Raw genomic sequence first — 23,257 nt, forward strand, 5'->3', positions numbered from 1 at the left:
TCCAAATTTTGATTTGCCCCCCCACCCTACCCCACCCCACCCCCACCAAATTCACTTTCATCACCATTCTTGCTTTCTTTCTTGCTAAGTAGCTTAAAGTTGCAGCCTCCCCAAAAACTCCCTTCTCTCTCTACTACTAGATACTACTACTAGGGTTTGTTTTGCTGGTTCCTCTTCCACTTTCCACCTTTTGCTTTTACACCATTCTTGAACTAACAATTAATGGTAAAATGCAGCTCTTTTGCTTGCTTAACTTTGCTGAAATCCCCTTTTTGTTGTTTGTTTGTTTGCTGAATGTAGATGCACATCTTGCTTTTTCTATGGATTGTCTTCTTTTTTTCTTATCATTCTTGAATCTTTATGCAAAATTTTACCTTTTTGGTTATGGGGTGTGTTTGGTTTTTGTACATTTCAGTTGGGTTTATGCTAATGTGCTGGTAAAAATGTAAGCTTTTTATTTATTTGAAATCTTGATCATCATATCAGTGGTAAATGCAGCTCTTTTGCTTGGTTAACTTTGCTTAAATCCCTTTTGTTGTTTGTTTCTTTGCTAAAGCTCTTTTGCTTGGTTAACTTTGCTTAAATCCCTTTTGTTGTTTGTTTCTTTGCTAAATGTAGATGCACATCTTGCTCTCTCTATGGACTGTCTTCTTTTGTCTGTCATTCTTGAATCTTTATGCAAAATTTCACCTTTTTTGTTATGTGGGTGTGTTTGGTTTTTGTACATTTCAGTTGGGTTTATGCTAATGTGTTGGTACAAAATGTAAGGTTTTTTTATTTATTTGAAATCTTGATCATCATATCATTGGAAAATGCAGCTCTTTTGCTTGCTTAGCTTTGCTAAAATCTAGATGCCCATCTTGCTCTCTCTGTGTACTGTTCTCCTTTTTCTGTCTGTCTTGAATCTTTTATGTAAAATTTCATCTTTTTGGTTATGTGGTTTGTTTGGTTTTTGTACATTCAGTTGGGTTTATGCTAATGTGCTGGTAAATATGTAATCTTTTTAATTTATTTGAAACCTTTATTACCATATCAATGGAAAATGCAACTCTTTTGCTTGCTTAACTTTGCTAAAATCCTTTTGTTGTTTGTTTCTTTGCTGAACTCTAGATGCCCATCTTGCTCTCTCTATGTACTGCTCTCTTTTTCCATCTTTCTTGAAACCTTATTCAAATTCACACTTTTATGTTCTGTGGGTGTGTTTGTTTGTCTTTTTGTACATTTTGTCAGTGTTATGCTGATGTGCTGTAAAATGTTTTTTTTTTCATTTATTTAAAATCATGATCACCATATCAATGGTAAATGCAGCTCTTCTTCTTGCCTAACTTTGTTAAATCTATTTGATCTTTTTTTCTTTGCTTGACACTAGATGCCCATATTGCTCCCTCTATGCACTGTCCTCTTTTATCTATCATTCTTCAATTCTTATGCAAAATCACACTTTTATGTTCTGTGGGTGTCTTTGTTCTGTTGTACATTTTGTTGGTTTGATGCTTATGTGTGGTAAAATGTATTGATCACCATATCAATGGTTAATGCAGCTCTTTTGCTTGCATAACTTTGCTTAAATCCATTTGTTCTTTGTTTCTTAACTTTTCTCATTTTCACTCAATGCACGTGAAGATCACTTGATGTAGTATTAGTTGCCTGTTTGTGTTCTTTTTTTTTAGGCTTTTAATCTTATTTTCCTGATGCTAATGTGATTGCACAATTAAGTTTATATTCAGACTTTTAAAGTGAAGATATAAAGGTGTGAAAGTTAAATATAATGGCGTCAAGAGGGGGACCGGAGCCGTCGCTGCAGCGGCGGATTACACGGACCCAAACGATGGGGAACATTGGGGAGTCGATGATTGACAGTGAAGTGGTGCCATCTTCTCTGGCGGAGATTGCTCCTATTCTTCGTGTTGCGAATGAAGTTGAGCCCAGTAACCCCCGTGTCGCATATCTATGTGAGTTTCTACGCCCATCTCTGTAGTTATTCATTGTTGAACCTTGTTATCGAGAAAGTTCAGTCATTTTGCTAACGTGATAACTGGAAGAGAATCAAGTAGCAGCTGTCATGCTCCCTTTAATACTCATTATAAGTTGATCTGAAAAAATAATTTTAAGATTAGATTTCTTCCTATCCAATTTAACGATTCAACTAACAAAGAGACATTCTTTGGTTCAATTACAATGCTTTTAAAGTTTAGAACTCACAGATTTCTTAATCAAAAAATTGAACTTACAGATGGACAAATGTGTTTCAGTGTCAAGGTCATCAAGATGGACGAAAACTGTCCTTACAATTTTGTTTGAGATAGTTTGCTATGGAATTGCTGAGTTTTACTCTCGGATTTGATGACATCTATTGATGTCTAATTATATGCCCTCATTGTGGCCATCTCATCTAAAAGTTAAAGCTTAAGCTAGTAGAGGGAACACACTTTTTATTTTATTAATTATATCTTCACTATGTCCCCCTAACGTGCAGGCTTAATTCTTTTTCTTCAGCCGAAGTACTATTTGATAACGGGTGGCGGGGAGACTCAAACCCAAAATCTGTGTTTGCTTTGATACCAAGTTGAATTTGTGTAACCATCTCATCTTAAAAGTTGAAGCTATTAGAGAGCACACCTTTTATTTTGTGTCACTTACTATGTCATAAGAATGGAATTTTTGGCCTTCAATTGGTAGATTTGGTCGTGCAGGAGACAGCATCAACCCTACCTTGTGAGTGTTTGGACTAATCAAGCTTCAAATTAGATTAGGAGTATGTGGACTAGTCAAGCTTGAAGTTAGACTAGGAGTATTTGGACTAACCAAGCATCAAATTAGACTAGGAGGGCATCATGGTTTTGCTTTTACTCTTCCCTCCGAATTAGGCAACCACCTTCTATTGGCGTTAATATGGAGTTCTTGAGTTACATGATACATATAAATAATATATCTGAAATACAATGAAATGAGGTAATTTGTAATTGAAGGTGATTGTATTTTAGTATTAGCAGGTAGAAGATTTGATTTGAGTGAAGGCTTTCAAATTGCAAACAACTAAAAAGGAAAATGGGTTTAGTGGATTTGGACAATGTGAACTTTCTATGATAGATTCTGTTCATCTTGTTATTGACAGTTTCCGTACTTGGATTTGATCTTATATAAATATGCTTTCTAGTTTTCTGTTCTAACATTCAGACATCATTCCTTTTGTAGGTCGGTTTTATGCTTTTGAGAAAGCTCATCGATTAGATCCCACTTCAAGTGGACGTGGTGTTCGACAATTTAAAACTTCCCTCCTGCAGCGACTTGAAAGGGTAAGTGGCAAATCATGGATTTTTCTCTCCCTAATAATATGTCAATGACATGCTCAAAGAATGGTTGGCTCAGTATGTTCTGTTAAACGTGTTTCTTAGTGACATTTTCTTTGCGATGTCCATTTGTTCCATGTCCTTATAGTTCTCACGAGTTAACAGTTTATTCCTGTAGACACTTTTTTCAGAAGGTCCTTTAGATGATACTTAGGAATCCAACTAAAAAGGTCATGTGCCTGTCATGTCCTTTAGTTGTCCAATATTTTCTTATCTATCTACTGCTTTTCATTTTCTTTTTCCAGTGCTGTTTCGTGCCTTCATCTTTGGGTGTGGTCATCAATCAAAATTGATTGAAGATCTCTGATATGTTTGTGCACAATTGTAATTCGTGTAAGTGTGTAACAAATTTATTTTCAGGAAAATGATCCAACTTTGATTGGAAGGGTTAAAAAAAGTGATGCACGTGAAATGCAGAGCTTTTACCAGCATTACTACAAGAAGTACATTCAAGCTTTGCAAAATGCTGCTGAGAAAGCAGATCGGTGGGTATAGTGGTCTCTTTCTTGCTTTCAGTTTAAACTGAACATACTTAATCTCATATTTTTTAATTTTCCAGTGCACAACTTACCAAGGCATACCAAACTGCAAATGTACTCTTTGAGGTTTTGAAAGCAGTTAATCAGACTCAAGCAGTAGAAGTTGATCGTGAGGTGAAGTATTTTTCATTGACAAGTCATTTCAAACCCTTCTTTTTCTGCTGGCTTTTCAGGCTCCAGCTTCGACTTACAATAAGTCTACTGCCTATCCTTGTTTATAACATTGTTTTCTTTGTGTGTGGTGGATTATTGGTTGTCCATTAACCAGATTTTGGAAGCTCATGATAAAGTTGCTGAGAAGACACAGATCTTAGTCCCTTATAATATTCTTCCTCTGGATCCTGATAGTGTAAATCAGGCAATTATGAGATTTCCTGAGGTTTGTATTCTCGCACACAGGCTTTCCAACTTTAGGCATTTCTTTACCTTTGCATTTCTTTTTCACATTTATTGCTTTAATAAATTCTCCTGTTTCCTCCATTTACAGGTTCAGGCTGCTGTTTACGCTCTCCGAAATACTAGAGGTCTTCCATGGCCCAAGGATTACAAGAAGAAGAAAGATGAAGATATTCTTGACTGGCTTCAAGCTATGTTTGGGTTTCAGGTAGAGTAATTCATTTTTGATACACTGTTAATTTTGACATGCTATTTCGTACTTATTCTGAGGTTAGAAGAAAGTTTATTTCGGCTAGGATGAAAATCAATATGCGTTGTTGAGATCATTTCTTTTGTCAATTGCTTCTCAGAAAGATAGTGTTGCAAATCAAAGGGAGCATCTCATTTTGCTACTAGCCAATGTACACATACGCCAGTATCCAAAGCCTGACCAACAACCCAAGGTGTGAGACATGATACTGCTTTTTGTTATTGATGAGTGAACAATATTTTCCCTCAACTGCTAAAACATGTTTTTAGTTGAAAGGATTGTCATACTTTGTGAAAAAAATGAATGTCATTATTCAATATTTAATAGGATTGGTTGAATTGTTGAATATGCTGGCTAGCTGATAGTTGGGGACTACTTGCTGTCTGGCAAAGTAACTCTCAATGAGGCCTCTGAGACTGTTAAAAAGATATTGTATTTTTGAGTTCCTACTCTCACTAAAGCTCAAAGAGTGTATTTCTACTTGGTTGATGTTTGTTATATTCTTATTTTGCAACATATGTTCTTTGTCATTCTGATTGTAGTTTTTCTGAAGAAATATGTACTTGCTTAAAAAGACGGGAAGGGAACTGTCTTTTTCATATTGAAAAAGTAAGTTCATTGAGAGTAGATATCTGCTGTGTAGTTATCTCCTTGCTCTCAGTTTCTTAATGCCCATAGCACCATGACTATCAGATTTTGAACTTCGTCTTTTAGTATCCATCTTTCAAACTTTTGGAGGAATTATCTTCTCTAGAAGGCCAGTATCCTCATTTGGGCCTCAAAACAACAATACTTGGTTGCTGCAGTTATGCTAGTCTTTGTTGAAGTGAATGAGAACTGTAATGCATAATTCCATAATTCCAGTGTGTAGTAAATCCTTTATACACATGCGACCTTTAAAAAAAAAAAAAATCATTTATACACAGCAAAATGGAATTGTCAAGTGTTTCTATTAATGCAGACGCTGAGATGATACATTTAATATGATGAATTAAAGGACTAATTCTGTAACAAGAATATGCATAAATATCTTTGGTTTTGAAATTTTTGATTGATCGGTCTGCTTTGATTGGTGTGTGGGGGAAGCTTTCAATGATGGGGTTTTCATGTTCATTGTGTTGTTTCATGTAGTTGGATGAGCGTGCTTTGAATGAAGTTATGAAGAAGCTTTTCAAAAACTACAAGAAATGGTGCAAGTACTTGGACAGGAAAAGCAGTTTATGGTGAGGGGCTTCTCTTTAAGTTTTAAATAGTTATGTCCTGCTGCCTTCAGACATTACTGCTTGAAATGGAATTCGGCTTTGTAAGGAAACAACTAATATACCTCAAACTTTCATTGAAGGTCTTTTCTTGATTGTTATCTATTAAAGTAGATAGAATAGAAGTCTCTGCTCTGGTGCTTTGTACTTCAGAAGAGTATAATAAGTGCCTATGGATTCCCTTAGTATCTATTGTGGATGTGTTAGTCTGTAGGAAAGAACCGAATATGTTGCAATTTAAGTTCATGTTTAGCTTGTATATGTTGATTTTTCTGATTGTCAAAATCTGCAGGCTGCCAACGATACAACAGGAAGTGCAGCAGCGTAAGTTATTATATATGGGATTGTATCTTCTCATATGGGGGGAAGCTGCAAATTTAAGATTCATGCCGGAATGCCTATGCTATATTTACCATCACGTAAGGTTTTAAAATGTTTATGTTTTACGAATTTAATGGATGTCTGAAACAATGTTTTGAAGAACATATTATTATCTTATCTTTTGTATTTATGACAAAAAAAATGATAAAGTCAACATTGATGTAATAGTGGGATTCTTTGTTGCTGGATTTCTTGGATGAGAGCAAACTTGTAAATTGTTTTTAGTTACATGGTGATTTGGTTTATCAAATTGTCCTCGGACATGTTAAAACTTTCTTTGGCTGACAGTTGAAATAATTTTTCGTACTCTTCGATATTGTTTAAGGTTGCTGCTTGGTGATACGAAAATAGTCAAAGTAGAAAAAGTAAGATTAAATAATGATTGTAAATCTAGAAAAAAGATTTTTTTTTTCATAAAGTAGCCGTGACTCTACCTATTGAGAGAATTAAATACGCTTCTCAGCTGAGAATATGCTGCAGTCATCTGTGGGATACTCAGCTGCTGTGGTGCGTTATTTATATTTTTAACAATTTACCCTTTTTAATATGCTTCAGATATTTCTTGTTTAGTTAAATCATTTGGATCTCACACATTGGTCTCTCATGTAGATGGCATTCGAACTCTATGGCATGCTAGCTGGCAATGTTAGTCCCATGACAGGTGAAAATGTTAAGCCAGCGTATGGAGGGGAAGAGGAGGCTTTCTTGAGAAAAGTTGTTACTCCTATTTATGAAGTGATTGCACGGGTATTGTGTGCATTTTAGTACTATCTGTTTTCTCCAATCTATTGTATTGAATTTTTATTTTTCTTTAGAACTTGAAGAAAAAACTTTCTTACATCCTTTTCTGTCATTTCAGGAAGCTGCAAGAAGCAGAAGAGGAAAAGCAAAGCATTCCCAGTGGAGGAACTATGATGATTTAAATGAATACTTTTGGTAGTCAATCTTTCCCTTTTCTGTACCTTTCTTCTGGTTCGCTTATCCAATATTTTGTTTATCTCTGACTTTATGCGTAAAACTGTAGGTCAGTGGACTGCTTCAGATTAGGTTGGCCCATGCGCGCTGATGCTGATTTCTTTTGCCTCCCTGTAGATGTAGAGCAAGCTGACAGAAATGGGGTAAAACTTTTAGCTGCTGAAGTCTTCTTAATTATACATTATCTTCTGGTTGATTATCTATTGTCTTTGAGTTTCTTAATTTGAATTAAGTTTTGAAGGATAAAAGTTGCGTCTGCTCTTTCAGGTCCTCTAGTTTGAAAGGACTAATTGCGCTTTAAGAGGGATTACATAGCTATGGAACAAATATAAGGTTCTGACTTGTTAGTTAGTATGTGGACTTATTTTCGTAGGAAAATAGGGCATTGCACTGACAATATGAGGGTCCCTTTTCTCCATCCACTGCATAGACGATAACTTAAAATGTGCTATACAGAGGACCTAGGATTTTGGTGTATTAGGCAATAGCACTGACAGTATGAAGGAACATATCTTTTCTGTTCCCTGTCTAAATGCACTCAGAACCTTTTCTTTAATGCACATAATTAAACTTCAACGTGCAATAAGAGGACCTTTTATTAGTTCAATAGGCATAGTTGTAGCTGAAGACATTTTTAACTTCGTGTGTTCCCTGTCTTAATGCAGCTGCGAATTTTCTTGCAACTACCTAGTTGTTTGGCTATATTCCTGCCCATTTGCACCATTTGTCTGTGGTTATTGTTTATACAACTCACCATATAACAAGGGTGTTGTTTCTAATCATTTAGAGTTGGGGTTTGGTTTAACAAAATTGTGAGCTTTGTTAAAGGAACTCTGCTTTCGGTGACTCTCCGATATATATCAACTACCTTTTCCTTTTGATACTAGCCATTTAACTCATGGTATACTGTTTGTAATCCTGGTGACATGGTATGTGGATTTGTCTGTTTGCCTGCCATTGACAATTCATTTAGCGTTTATGCTTCCGTCCCTTTGAAACTGTAATTTTCTTTATTTTGTGATGTTACAGAACTGATGTCCATATGCTCTCTCTCATTAGCTTACGAGATTAATGCATCAGAGTATCTACTGTTTTTTGTATGTTCAGTGAAACTTTATCCTTGATGAATGAACTCATGAACTAATTAGATCAAGTTATTATGAAATCTAGGACAACAAGGCTTTAAGTGATCGCTGGCTGGGGAAAGTTAATTTTGTTGAGATACGATCATATTTGCACATCTTTAGGAGCTTTGACAGAATGTGGAGCTTCTTCATATTGTGTTTACAGGTACTTTCTTCTTTTGGAAACCATGTTTGGATTGTCCTTTATCTTTATGTAATTGACAATGTAATTTAGATAAGGAAGTGTTGATTGTGTGTAGGCAATGATAATTATTGCTTGGAATGGTTCGGGAGACCTGAGCATGGTTTTCACTTCAAATGTTTTCAAGAAAGTATTGAGTGTGTTTATAACAGCTGCAGTTTTGAAGCTTGGGCAAGGTTTGTAAAATTATTTTCTCTTCTTTATAAAATTATTTGTTATGGTTGATGCAATTTTCATGGATGACAATGCTGGAAGTTTTCAGTGAGTGATTGGATAATACATGAAATTGATAATTTTTAGTAAGTGATTGGATATACATGAAGGATTATTTTTCTTTTCTTTTTTACTTTTAAGGTAAATGTTTTATGTGTCCCTTTTGATACAGCTAAAATACGATGACCTACTAACAGCGATTTGTTGAACAGAATTTACAATAAAAGTTATTTAGAGGTGAGTGTAGGTTAATTCTTTCCATTTGCTTAAGCGTAATCTGTTAGCTGTGGTAGTGGGAGTTGAAAGGTATCCAGTAAATTAATCTGTGGGAAAGCTGTCCGGACAACACTGTCATTAAAAGAAAAAGTTATTTAGCATTTGATGTTCCGCAATATTAGAATATACATGTCCTTGAAGTTCAATGAAATCATAATCGTTGAGATAAATACAGTTTGATTGCACACAGGCAGTCACAAGTGACAAAAAGCATACTGGAGAAGTTACTTTATTTAAATGGACATGCATCATTTTTGGTGATCCCTTCATCAGTGCTCTGATTTGTGTTGCCACACTATTTTGATATCTTACATTTAAACTGTTGCAGCCACTCTTGATGTGATGCTTAATTGGAAAGCTAGGCGAAGCATGTCATTCTATGTTAAACTGCGATACATATTGAAGGTCATATCTGCAGCTGCTTGGGTGATCATTTTACCTGTTACATATGCTTATACATGGGAAAATCCTCCTCCATTTGCCCAAGCCATTAGAAATTGGTTTGGCAGCAACTCAGATTCTCCTTCACTGTTTATACTGGCTGTGGTAATCTACTTGTCACCCAATATGCTCGCTGCTCTGCTCTTTCTTTTTCCCTTCGTTCGCCGATTCCTAGAGAGATCACACTACAAAATTGTGATGCTGATGATGTGGTGGTCACAGGTAATATGTTTTCTGACATGTTTGTGCATTTGTAAGAGCTCTTATTCGTCTGTTCAGAAATCTGATAAATTTTTTTTATCAATTGCAGCCTCGTCTTTATGTTGGTAGAGGAATGCATGAGAGCACTTTTTCATTGTTCAAGTACGACACACTTAGTCGAAGCTTTTAAACATTCATATTGATGGTTCCACTTTATATCTTATTAGTTTTTATTCTAAATTTCAGATACACTATGTTCTGGGTACTTCTAATTGCGACAAAACTAGCATTCAGTTTTTATGTGGAGGTAATGCCTTTTCTGATGTCAACTTTTACCTTTCAGTCTTCAAAGCAAGCCATATAATCTAGAAGCATGTTGTTTTGTTTATTGATTTCTGTTTAGGTGTATTGGAAGGACAATGTCACTTACATATTAGGGTTGACTTGTAATATGCATCAACTATCAACGTGCTAGCCAATAGCTATTATTGTCTTATTTTAGAGACATTTTGTCCTACTCTAGTGTTCTATGAATTGGCAATGCCTTTGGGGTGCTGTCCTTCCCTGTATCCTACTAACGCGGGATGTTTTGTGCATCAAGCTGCTATTTTCTTTTACTAAGTGTTAATGAAATAGACCTTGAATCTTACTCAACCCAAAAAACTAGCTCAAGAGGTGAGGATAACCCAAGACCATATACAGAGACCAAGTACCCTTATCCCACCCAATGTGGACTCCAACATCCCACACGCGTAGGACTGGACATCTGGAGTGTGAACTGTATAAGATGGGGGCCCAACATCGGGTACATAATGAATTGGGTTGGGCTTGACTATAATACCATGTTAACTCAAGAAGTGAGGATTGTCCAAGACCATATTGTAAAGAGTCCCACATCTGTCCTTTAAGGGATGAGTGGCTTCTTTGGTATGACTTTGGCAATCCTCATCTCTTGAGCTAGCTTTTAAGGTTAAGTTAGGCTGAAGGTCCATAACATACAGAGTAGAGCCCATCCCAATTCTCATTTCCGATGTTGGGTCCATATTAAAATGCCCATGCTTCAAATGTCGGCCCTGGGCGTGGGTGTGTGTGAAGAGTCCCACATGGGTCCTTTAAGGATGGGTGGTCTCTTTAATATGACTTGGGAAATCCTTACCTCGTGAGCTAGCTTTTGAGGTTGAGTTTGGCTAAGGTCCATGACACATAAAGTGACCAAGTACCCTTAACCCACCCGATGTGTGACTCCAATTCTAAGTACAAATATATACTTTTCTGTTGTCAAGTTCCACATTGGTTAAGCCCAAGAGCCAAACCCATTAGTCTCTTTTTTGTATTTTTCCATGTTGGACCCCATGTTATGTTATTCACACTTGAGTTGTCTAGTCCTGGGGGCGTGTAAAATTCCACATTAGTTGATGAAATGAGTTGTGGTCTTCTTCTATGGTCTTGGGCAATCCTGTCCTCATGATCTCATTTTTGGGTTGAGTTAAACACAAGGGTCATATCTTCACATTGCAAAATTATGTGTGCTCTTATCACCATTAACTTGAACATGAATTTGATGAGTCTTTGATTCATTAGAATAAGCATTTCTCCTGAAAATTATTTGCTCTCTTTGAAGGATTTCTTGCAAATAATAGAAATGTTTTTTTTGAGGTAAAGGTAACTATTTAATATATCACAAAAGGTAAAGGTAACTATTTAATATATCACAAAAATCCATCACCCAAAGGATTATAGGGATTAGAGAGGGGATTTACAGTCCAAAAGGCGCTAGGGTGAGTAAAAAGCTGAAAAACAAAAGACTTACCACTTCTCCTATGAAACTATGAAACTGCTAAATCTTCTATTATAACCCCATTAGTTCCTGTTTACACCAAAACCAAAAGAGACCGAGACAGTTTATCTTGATTTTCTGGATGTGATTGCTTCTATCTCCAGAATGCTTTGAGTTTCTTTATTTCCACACAGTCCACCATATGCATGCTGGGATGTATTTTCACCAATCCTCCTCTGTCCTTCTTCCCACTCCTTTCCAACTGTTCAGCATCTCAAAAGTCAAAAGTTGATTTAGGTATTGTCCAGTTCACTCCAAGGATACAAAAGAACATGTACCCCAAATTTACAGTTGTCTTGCAGTGCAAGAACAAATATTCATTTGTCTCTTTGTCAAGACCACATAGTAGACGTCTTGAGTTAATCTGTAAACCTCTTCTTTGTAGGGTTTCATGAGTTAAGCATGCTCTTCTAATAATAGAAATGTTGTAGTGTAATACTTACAGTTATAATTTTTTTTGAAATGTTAGACCAGATTTCTGGTTTATTAAGATAAGCATTAACAGGAGATTACTGCTGAATGTGACAACTGACAAGGAGTACACGCTAAAAGGGAAAAATGACCCAGTTCCTCACATTGTTTTCCTTATTTACATATTAATATAATATGTTCGTAAAAGTCGCCTGCTTTATGAGTTATACTGACACTGAAAAGTTGTTTGCTGCAGATAAAGCCTTTAGTGGAACCAACAAAAAAAATTATGCATGTCCACATTACCACTTACCAGTGGCATGAATTTTTCCCCCATGGTAATGAACTTGACTTGAACTTTATGCTATTCGATATTATGCTCCTCTCCTCGTGGTCCTAATGTGGCTATTTTAATTTGCAGCAAGCAGCAACATTGGTGTTGTTATCGCTCTTTGGGCTCCAGTTATCCTTGTAGGATTCTCCTCCTCATTTGGATAATCTTTAACAGAGGCGTGGTATAATACTAGAGTTTATTCCAGTTTAGCTAAAACACTGGTCATATTTATTTTATTGTAGGTTTATTTCATGGATGCTCAGATATGGTATGCCATATTCTCCACAATATTTGGTGGTATTTATGGAGCATTTCGCAGGCTTGGAGAGGTTGGTGGTTAACTGCTTCACTTCTGTGGTCTTTTTGTCTGTCTTAACCTTGGATTTTTTATGGGTAATGATTTTTTTTTATGGGTAGTAGTCTTGGATTCTAATTGAAAAATGAACATAATATAGATTGCTTAGTTTTAAGTAAAAGCTGTTTCTGCAAATTCTAACAAAAGAAGATGAGAAGCTAATATATTTAGATGTGATCTTTATGTTTCGGGTTGACTTTGATATGAGCTTGGTGTTTTCTAGCCTGATTGACTTAAGTGCTAGTAAGAAAAATTCATATTTAAATGCTGAATATGTCACCAATTTATGTGTGTTTCTTCTTAACCTATGTAAGGAACAATATGCTTGGTTTAACTTATGTGTATTCAGTAGCTTAGAATCTCTTCAGTGTTCGTTCTTATCTGCCATATCATGGTAAAGTTTAGGGGCTCATCCAACTGCTGTTGTTTCTGAAAAAAATGTGATTTGAACCTCAGTAGTAGCTATATTTGCAGACTCGCACTTTGATGGATTGATTGCTCCCAGCAAACATTTTAGGTTTCTTTATTGGCCTCTAATTTCTCGTCTTGCTTTCAGATTCGAACTTTAGGCATGCTGAGGTCCAGGTTCCAGTCTTTGCCTGGTGCTTTTAATGCTTGTTTGATACCAGAAGAGAAGAGTGAGCAACCTAAAAAGAAAGGACTAAAAGCAACATTCTCTCGAAATTTCGCCAGGGTTAGGTTCCTTTTTCCTTGTCATTGGCTTCTAATATCTGTATTTGTTTAAGCTTAGAAATAGTGAGAAGGAAGTGATCAGGAAATTTTAACTTGTGAACTTTATAAAATGTCATCATATATTAGGTGCCATCCAACAAGGAAAAGGAAGCTGCAAGGTTTGCTCAATTGTGGAACAAAATAATCACAAGTTTTAGAGAGGAAGATCTTATTAGTAATCGGTAAGTTCTGAAATGTCACACATCATTTTGGCCCTTCCATCATCCTTATTACAACAACAACAACAATCCAGTGATCCAACATCCTTCTTTGTCAATCTAAATTATGCATTTACTTACGACTGTTATGCTTGCATGGATTTTCAGTGAGATGGATCTTCTGCTTGTTCCTTACTGGGCTGATCGTGAGTTGGATCTCGTGCAATGGCCACCATTTTTGCTTGCTAGCAAGGTTCTTCTCTTCTCTTTTTAGGTTTTTTTTTTTAGTTTCTAGTCTCATACTTGCTGCATCTCAGTAAAAGATTTTACTTCTTAAATAATTTTGCACGAAAAGAAAAATTTATTTCCCAGTGTTGGTAAATGATTGTGCATTCCATTTGACTAGACTGGATTTGTTTGGTCATTTTAATATTTGATGTATTGTGTATTTTGAATGATTCCTGTCTTCATCCAAAAATCAGTAGCTGATGGCATATTTGTTTCACTTGATTTCTGATGCACTCAAATTGTATGAATAGATTCCAATAGCAGTGGATATGGCTAAGGATAGCAACGGAAAGGACCGTGAGCTGAAAAAGAGGATTGAGGCTGACCCATATATGTCATCTGCTGTTTGTGAGTGCTATGCTTCATTTCGCAATGTGATAAAAGTGTTGGTTTCAGGTCCTCGTGAGAAGGAGTAAGTTTCTGCAAGAATATAGTGATTAATGCTGCTTTTCCTTTGCTCAGAATATGCTTTCTCATGTTGTGACTTCTCAATTTGTGTGTTATTTAGGGTTATAGAGTATATCTTCTCAGAAGTTGACAAGCATATTGAGGCTGGTAATTTAATTAGTGAGTACAAGATGAGTGCTCTTCCCAGTCTCTATGATCTGTTTGTTAAGCTCATAAAATTCTTGGTAAGTTTTCAAAGTCCAGTCCTGTCGAATTTTTTTCATTGTCACTTTATGGATATCTTTACCCATCCAATTTTTGTTGCTGATGAATTGGGAAATATTGAACTGAAATTGATTTTTCTGAAATTTAACAGCTGGAAAATAGGCAGGAGGACAGGGATCAAGTTGTACTTCTATTCCAAGACATGCTAGAAGTTGTTACGCGAGATATAATGATGGAAGATCAACTATCAAGGTTTTTCTTTGGCCTATAATCATTAATCATGCAGGTTATTCATGAATTTGGTGAATGGTGATAAATTCTGTTTGGGCATTTTTCTTTTCAATCAAACAGCTTGGTAGATTCCATCCATGGAGCCCCAGGGTATGAAGGAATGATCCCTCTTGATCAGCAATATCAGTTATTTGCTTCTGCTGGAGCTATCAAATTCCCCCCTCCTGAATCAGAAGCTTGGAAAGAGAAGGTAGGTCAAGTTGAGGGAAATATGTTTGCAGTTAGTGTTCATGTTCCTTTTCTAAACGATGTTATTTTTCCACAGATCAAAAGATTGTATTTGCTGCTTACAGTAAAGGAGTCTGCAATGGATGTACCATCCAACTTAGAAGCTAGGAGGCGAATATCCTTCTTCTCCAATTCATTGTTCATGGATATGCCCACAGCACCAAAAGTCCGCAATATGCTTTCTTTCTCGTAAGTCCTCGGGCCTTGTTTATTGATGGTCTTTCTCCTTTCCTGTTATCAATTGGTGCATTGCATGATAACATGTTTTCATGGTAATTTGCACAAATTACTTTTGGCTAGTGATTGTTGCTGAAGATGGAGTGATTATAGGTAGTATTGATAATATTATTATCTCCAATTGCATTTTCCAATATTGTGCCCCATAATATTGTGTCTACACTCCAATTGGAAGACCCGGATCTGTGAGGAGGTGTTAGGTTGTCCCGCATTGGTTAAGGGAGGGGTTGTTTGTCTCCTTACATGATCTTGGGCAATATTCGCTTCATGAGCTAGCTTTTGAGGTTGAGTTAGGGCCAATGTTCATTTCTTAACATCGCGTTATAGTGCATATGAAGTCAACTAAACATGAACTCATCATTAGGGAAAAAAGGCAGAGTAAATGAGGTATCATGATGTGCCTATAGTTTTATAGTGGACAGATCGTCCTTATATTTACGTACTGGGCGTTTTAAGGGGAAAATTGCTTGTCCAGAAAATCATAGAGAATATTGAATATTGCGGAAAATGAGGAAATGGGTAGTAAGTTGTAACGTAAAAGCATTTTTCTTAATTAATTTGGTTGACATGCTGAGCCACTCACATACCGCCATTGAAAATTCTAAATACTGTAAATGTAGCATTTGGATAATGAGGGATGAAAAATATTTGTTGTAGAGGAAAATGCAAATAAAAACCTTACTTTAGACATTCTCATTTTGGACTACTCAATAGCCCCAATCATACCGAGTATGAGTAGTTGGATATAGTTATTGTATTTTTTGTTTGTTTCCATATAAAACATCTACTATGTGTGATACATAAAAATATTCTGTCAAATCAGCATTTAAGGGTGTGTCAGGTGGTCAACTAAGTGGATTGACAACCATGAATTTTGTCAGGTGGGTCAATTAAGTGGATTGACAGTTATTTATCCTCAAATAATTTAAGTGAAAAAAAAAAAGTAAACATGACAACAAAATTGTTCTTCTCATAGTTAGTCAGAAGGCCATAAAAAATAATATTTGTCTGGCAATTTTTTACCTTAACCCAATTACATAATAATTCAAGGGTATAATTGGAAATATGTTTTTTATAAAGTTTTAATCCAAACACAAGATGAGGTAGAAAATAATGAACCAAACACTTGATAAAAATAAATTCTGCATTACTAATCCCTGCACTATTAATTCCTGCATTACTAATCCCTGCATTATTATTCTTTGTACCAAACCACCCCTAAATGTCTTAATGATTGCAGCAGTCTTGGAATGTTACTGTGAATAAACAATAAACTTCAGTAAAAAGGGGAAGAATAAGCAGTTGTTGGACAATTCTAGTAGGATATTGATGGAGATATAATTAAGTAAATAAAAATGTGGTTTCTCTAACAGTTTAATAAAGTTTTAGATGAAGATGGTCACTCAATTTTAACATAGTATGCAGAGATCTTGGATTCAAGTTCACCACCATTCATTATCAAAAGGATGTTCACCTTCTCCCATGACAAAGAATCAGGGGACCGCGTTGAAGACATGATAAAAGGGCAGTGTGTCTAGAGAAATTTATCATCCCTGATAAGTAAAAGTGTGTTCTCTCTAATATATCAAGCTTTTACTAGGATCTTCACACAATTTCAACACTCACTACCTTAACTGAGTTTGTTTGTGTTATTCAAATTAACTTAAGTCCTGTAATGTCGAATGTAGTTTATTTTTGGAGATGTCAGTATTATCACAAGATGTAGATCATGCCTCGGGTAGTTCTTCTCATGTTTCTTCAACTGACGTGAAGCATAGGCGATTAGCTTATCAGTCTGACTTGTTTCTTGAACTTCCTTACTTTAGTGTCCTGACCCCATATTACACGGAGGAGGTGCTTTTCTCATCAGATGATTTGGATAAACAAAATGAAGATGGTGTTTCCATTCTGTTCTATTTGCAGAAAATTTATCCAGGTTTGTTTGTTAACCTTGGATTTCAAGATGTCTGTTGCACGATCTACTGCTAGTGATTTTTCCCCTTTGTCTGTTAAGTTTAAATGTAATTTTCTGATTCCTTCTCATTTTTCACTAAACTGATGATGGTGGCATACAGATGAATGGAACAATTTCCTTGAGCGTGCGGACTGTACAAGTGAAGACGACCTTAGGTTTAAATGGTCTCCTGAGTTAGAAGAAAACCTCCGTCATTGGGCTTCATATAGAGGACAGACTTTAACAAGGACTGGTATGGAGTTCATATTTGTTTGGTGCATATGAGGAGGCAATGTTCTTGCTGTTAATTTTATGCTGATGTTTTCTAGTTTATCCTCTTCCTCTTCTTAAATCCTCTTCTTACTCCATCTAAACTTGCGCTCCAGCAATTTATAGTAAGACTCCTTCACAATTTGTTGACACATCTGATACATTGATGCATTGTCTGATTTCTAGTGAGAGGGATGATGTATTACCGCAGAGCTCTAGAGCTTCAAGCTTTCCTTGATATGGCCCAGGATGATGGTAATTGACTACTACCAAAGAATCCCTGACTACCTTCTAACATTGTATTCACCAGAATTGAGAAGTCATTTACTTTTCCATTAACAGATTTGATGGAGGGGTATAAGGCTATCGAATTAAATGAGGATCAGATGAAGGGAGAACGGTCTCTGTGGGCGCAATGTCAAGCAGTTGCTGATATGAAATTTACATATGTTGTTTCATGCCAGCTATATGGTATTCACAAGCGATCTGGTGATCAACGTGCACAAGATATTCTGCGGCTTATGACAACGTATGTTTAAACACTTTTAGATGGTCATCTGATAAGGCAATTTGCTAACCTCTATATATTATCGTTAAAGGTACCCATCTATGCGTGTTGCTTATATTGATGAAATTGAAGAACCAAGCAAAGATAGGTCCAAGAAAGTTAATCCAAAGGCCTACTATTCCACTCTTGTCAAAGCTGCCCTGCCAAATTCACATTCTACTGAGCCTGGTCAAAACTTGGATCAGGTAAGAAGGAAGTGTGAAATAATCTCTCATAATTATTACTCACTTTGTTTCAATTTTTGTCCGTTTATAAAAGAACGCTTCTTTCCTTTTTTGACAACTTTTTAATTCTGACTTTCCACATGGCATGTTTAAGACCACAAGGTTTGCATTTCTTTAATTTAAGACCACAAGATTCAAAAGTCCTTTTTACTTTCTTAAACTCCGTGCCAAGTCAAAACTGGACAAACAAATTGAAACTGAAGGAGTACATATATTTCTTTCAGTAGGAAAAAGAGTCTAGATTTCTTGCCCTTCAAATGGAGCTACATGGTCAATGAGGAGTCATATAGCTAAACCCAACTGAGGCATATATTTTTATTTTTTTTTTTAAAAAAAACTGGTACTATTGTTGTTGTGGTTGTTTTATCTTTCCATATGGAAGTTACTTGTTAAATGCTGTTCCATTTACACTCATTTGAATCCCTTACCATGCCAGAATCTCTTCTTGGGAGATGTCAATATGCTTTGATTTCACAAGAGTGGCCTCCTTTTAGTTCTTAGCATCACTAATCACAACTTGAATGCATGTGAACTTGTTTAAATGTCTACTGAAATAGAAGACAATTTTTGGAATACCATTTAAAAAGCAGTCTAGACATTCTTGTGAAGTTACACTAGCCAGAACAATAGAGTTTTTTGTATAATACAATACCTTCTAATTTTAATCTGTCTTCTGCTTGTAGGTTATCTACCGCATAAAACTTCCAGGTCCTGCTATCTTGGGTGAGGGAAAGCCTGAAAACCAGAATCATGCTATTATATTCACTCGTGGAGAGGGGCTGCAGACTATAGATATGAATCAGGTAAGTCCTTATATTAATATAAGATGTTGATTTCAATCTCTCCAAGCTTGACATTTAATTTCCATTTCTAGGATAACTACATGGAGGAAGCCTTAAAAGTGAGGAATTTGCTCCAAGAATTTCTGAAGAAACATGATGGTGTGAGGTTCCCTACTATACTCGGGCTGAGAGAGCACATATTTACTGGAAGGTAACCCTTGTTACAATATTATTTCACTTATTCTGAGTTGGTATCTGTATTATTAGTATCTCTGTAAGTAGGCTATAGCTTAGTACATCTTCCTATATTCCCTTGTAAGTATGGACAGCTGCAGTTTTTATGCAGCAAATAGTTATACAAAATATGTTACATTCTCAAAAATAAGATAAATTGTTTAGTAATACTTATCGCTTGTTTGATCTGATGCAGTGTTTCTTCTCTCGCTTGGTTTATGTCAAATCAAGAGACAAGTTTTGTGACAATAGGCCAGAGACTATTGGCAAACCCTCTGAAGTAAGAATTTAAATTTCCAGTGTTCATCCTTGTTTCTGTTTCTAATTTAGTAAGCCCTTTAACAAATATTTAACAAGCTCTATAAAAGAGAACTGTGTTATCCATTTATATAAATACTAAATGTTGTCTTCTTAGCTGATTTTTATGTAGTGAGATCGGTGGATACAATCATTTAGATATCTGTTTTGTGGTGTTGCTACCTAATATAAATAAGGTTACTTATAGTCTCCTACCTCATTCCAACTTGGCGAGACCTCAAAGCTGTGCAAGATAAAGCTTAAAACTTAGTTGGGACCATGCAGGGCTGTTACTAAGTGTTTTAAGACATCTTAAAACTGAGGACTGCTGGAGTATACGTAGTTCATTCATAACAAGCAATTATGTGGAATTGTGGATTGTCTTATTTACAGTTAGAGATAGAATGAATACATCAGCTTTATGAAATAAATTGGCATTTGATAATCTAGCCCTCTTCAAATACTAGTCCACATTTGTCCTTGATCTGTGCTACAGTTAATTTACTATGTGCTTCTCTTTCATTTAAAATTTGCTTAGACTAGACTCTATTCATCCAAGTTCAAAGTTCTATACAGATGTTGGCTCTTTCTCCACTCTTATTTAATAACTTCCACTTTATATTTCTCCAGGGTTCGATTCCATTATGGCCACCCTGATATTTTTGACAGACTTTTCCATCTTACAAGGGGTGGGATTAGCAAAGCTTCTAAGATTATCAACTTAAGTGAGGACATATTTGCTGGTAGGTCCAAACTTTTTTAAATTTGAACATCTTTACCTTAATGTTTGTCTTTTTCATCTACTTGTGTAATTTGACTTGAGAAACTTAATTTCTTCATTTACGGTTTTTGTTTAGGCTTTAATTCTACACTTCGTGAAGGCAATGTTACTCACCATGAGTACATTCAAGTTGGTAAAGGGAGGGATGTGGGACTTAATCAAATTTCTATATTTGAGGCCAAAATAGCGAATGGCAATGGAGAACAGACTCTGAGTCGGGATTTATACAGGCTTGGACATCGTTTTGATTATTTCAGAATGTTATCATGTTATTTCACTACCATTGGTTTCTATTTCAGTACCTTGGTATGTAGCTCAAAATTCACTGTGTTGTAATGATTGTATTGTTTCCAAAAAAGTTAGTTTACCCCTGACTTTTTTCTGCTTGCCTCTGGCAGATTACAGTCCTCACCGTGTATGTGTTTCTCTATGGCCGCCTTTACCTTGTCCTTAGTGGACTTGAGGAAGGGCTCAGCAATGAACCAGCTATAAAAGACAACAAGCCTCTTCAAGTGGCTCTTGCTTCTCAGTCGTTTGTGCAAATTGGGTTTTTGATGGCCCTCCCTATGATGATGGAGATTGGGTTGGAGAAGGGATTCCGCACAGCACTCAGTGAATTTATACTGATGCAACTGCAGTTAGCGCCTGTATTCTTCACGTTTTCACTTGGTACTAAGACCCATTATTATGGAAGAACATTACTCCATGGAGGTGCAAAGTATAGGCCTACTGGTCGTGGTTTTGTGGTCTTTCATGCGAAGTTTGCTGATAACTATCGCTTCTACTCCCGTAGCCACTTTGTCAAGGGACTTGAGCTAATGATATTATTACTCGTGTATCAAATTTTTGGTCAGGAATACAGAGGAGCTGTTGCATATATCTTAATCACTGTCTCAATGTGGTTCATGGTGGGAACCTGGCTTTTTGCTCCCTTCCTCTTCAACCCCTCTGGTTTTGAATGGCAAAAGATAGTTGATGATTGGACTGATTGGAATAAGTGGATAAGTAACAGAGGAGGTATTGGTGTCCCCCCTGAGAAAAGTTGGGAATCATGGTGGGAGGAGGAACAAGAGCATCTTAGGCATTCTGGAATACGCGGTATTGTTGCTGAAATTCTGTTGTCTTTGCGCTTCTTTATCTATCAGTATGGGCTCGTCTATCACTTGAAGATCACTTTGAAAAATCAGAGTTTTCTGGTATGCCATGTATTTGACCCTTCTCTCTTTGCTCGTAAATAGATATCAGGCTATATTCTAATATTTATGCATGGATCGCAGGTTTATGGTGCATCATGGTTAGTAATAATTCTGGTACTATTTGTCATGAAGGTAAGACCAAATTCTTCATATAATTTGTTACAAGAATCTATACAGGATAAATTACAGAAGGCATAATACATAAATGTCTTTTAACTTGGCCGTTGCTGTCATCCATGCCTTCCAACTTTGGGTGTGCACAAGTAGACACATGTGTTATGTGTGGCGTAATACACGTAGGATTCCATGTAGGACACAAAAATGTCACGTAGGACGAATGCGTCTATTTGTTCAATTATATATAAATGTCTACTTGTGCACACCCAAAATAAGAGGGAATAGATGTCAGTTGAGGCCAAGTTAAATGACACGTTTATGTATTATGCCATTACAAAAATATAAAGAGCATTTTTCTCTGCCTGTGACATCCAATGTATATCCGAAGGGAATAGATGGATCTCTATACATTTCAAAGCTGTTTCCGAATCATGAGATGCTTTCAGATTGCTTACATGAAAAATATGGAATGCTCAAATGAAAAGGGATCAGATCATCAGACTTCTCTTTACTGTTGCTTTGACTCAAAAATGACCAACTGGAATTGTCAATAACCACCCCTTTAATATAATATGCCCTGACAAGTATTATTTATGCTGCTATCTTTTTCTGATTTATTTTCTATATTTTTTCAGACAATATCTGTTGGTCGACGAAAATTCAGCGCCAATCTCCAACTTGTGTTCCGTCTTATAAAGGGATTGATATTCTTAACATTTGTCGCAACCCTGGTGATTCTGATGACACTGCTCCATATGACTCCTAAAGATATGGTTGTGTGTATTCTCGCTTTCTTGCCAACTGGCTGGGGCATGCTTCTGGTTAGTCACAATCCTTATTATGCTCTTCATGTATTTCTTGTCCAGCTTTATACATTAAGATCTCATCTTGGTGGTGCTATAAAATTTCCCATACTCGGCGTATATATTATAAAATTCCAACAAGTATTCCTTGGTGATATTCTACTCAGAATTGTTGATTCCTTTATAATAACTGAACAGTGAGCATATACTAAGGATTAAAACATGACATTTTCTTGCAATGAACAGTAATTAACATGTGTTTTAGGAATTTATGCCCCAATTTTCTTGGGATTGAGGTGTAGTCATCATTGATCAAGGAAATCTTACGCCCTTTGTACTCCTTTGTTGGCTGCTTATATATATATCTCGTCTTGTCGATAAGAATTTTAGTAGTCAATATTAACAACTGCACAAACCCAGCTATCTGTACTATTATGGAGACAAGTAAATCCCCATGTACAAGGAGTGCAAGGGATCTAATCCGAGTTTGTGTGTTAATTTCCTTGTGTGTACATTTTATGTATTCAGATTGCTCAAGCATTGAAGCCTATTGTTCGGAGAGCTGGATTCTGGGGGTCAGTTCGAACTCTAGCTCGTGGCTATGAGATTGTGATGGGATTGCTTCTGTTCACACCGGTTGCTTTTCTGGCTTGGTTTCCATTTGTATCCGAGTTTCAAACCCGTATGCTGTTCAACCAAGCATTCAGTAGAGGTCTTCAGATTTCTCGTATTCTTGGTGGTCAACGCAAAGACCGTTCCTCTCGAAACAAGGACTAGAATTTTTTACATGAATAGGGCTACATTATTAACATTCAACCTTCTATGTTTGTAATTGTTGTTGATTCACATTGTAAGCTGCTGCCTTTGTAATTATCTAGTCGTAATAGCAGCATTTTTGGGCAATATCATATCCCTTTTTTTGTAAAAGCCATTGAAAAATA

The 23,257-nt window shown here is 36.2% G+C and overlaps 1 protein-coding gene across 2 annotated transcripts; it reads left to right on the forward strand.

Annotated features, from left to right (window-relative positions):
* Window positions 1-72: 72 nt before the first annotated feature.
* LOC125853413 (callose synthase 3-like) lies at window positions 73-23,257 on the forward strand. 2 transcript variants are annotated; one of them, XM_049533095.1, is made up of 43 exons: window positions 73-225; window positions 1,717-1,952; window positions 3,196-3,296; window positions 3,711-3,835; window positions 3,910-4,003; window positions 4,158-4,268; window positions 4,377-4,493; window positions 4,636-4,728; window positions 5,667-5,758; window positions 6,087-6,213; window positions 6,785-6,922; window positions 7,035-7,111; window positions 7,200-7,293; window positions 8,321-8,440; window positions 8,535-8,652; window positions 9,294-9,628; window positions 9,717-9,769; window positions 9,854-9,914; window positions 12,112-12,193; window positions 12,277-12,326; window positions 12,432-12,518; window positions 13,101-13,238; window positions 13,364-13,458; window positions 13,603-13,687; window positions 13,974-14,134; window positions 14,231-14,354; window positions 14,486-14,586; window positions 14,686-14,815; window positions 14,891-15,042; window positions 16,917-17,026; window positions 17,166-17,297; window positions 17,501-17,569; window positions 17,657-17,843; window positions 17,914-18,067; window positions 18,790-18,909; window positions 18,981-19,099; window positions 19,319-19,402; window positions 20,050-20,162; window positions 20,277-20,506; window positions 20,599-21,396; window positions 21,478-21,528; window positions 22,149-22,334; window positions 22,845-23,257. In XM_049533095.1, the coding sequence occupies exons 2-43, from the start codon at window positions 1,769-1,771 to the stop codon at window positions 23,091-23,093; spliced, it is 5,847 nt and encodes a 1,948-aa protein (XP_049389052.1). In that variant the 5' UTR covers window positions 73-225; window positions 1,717-1,768; the 3' UTR covers window positions 23,094-23,257. The 2 variants fall into 2 exon arrangements, with proteins under 2 accessions (XP_049389052.1, XP_049389051.1); XM_049533094.1 differs by having other exon boundaries at window positions 74-225; window positions 1,728-1,952.

This window comes from Solanum stenotomum, chromosome 1 (assembly GCF_019186545.1).
Source record: "Solanum stenotomum isolate F172 chromosome 1, ASM1918654v1, whole genome shotgun sequence".
Lineage (NCBI taxonomy): Eukaryota > Viridiplantae > Streptophyta > Magnoliopsida > Solanales > Solanaceae > Solanum > Solanum stenotomum.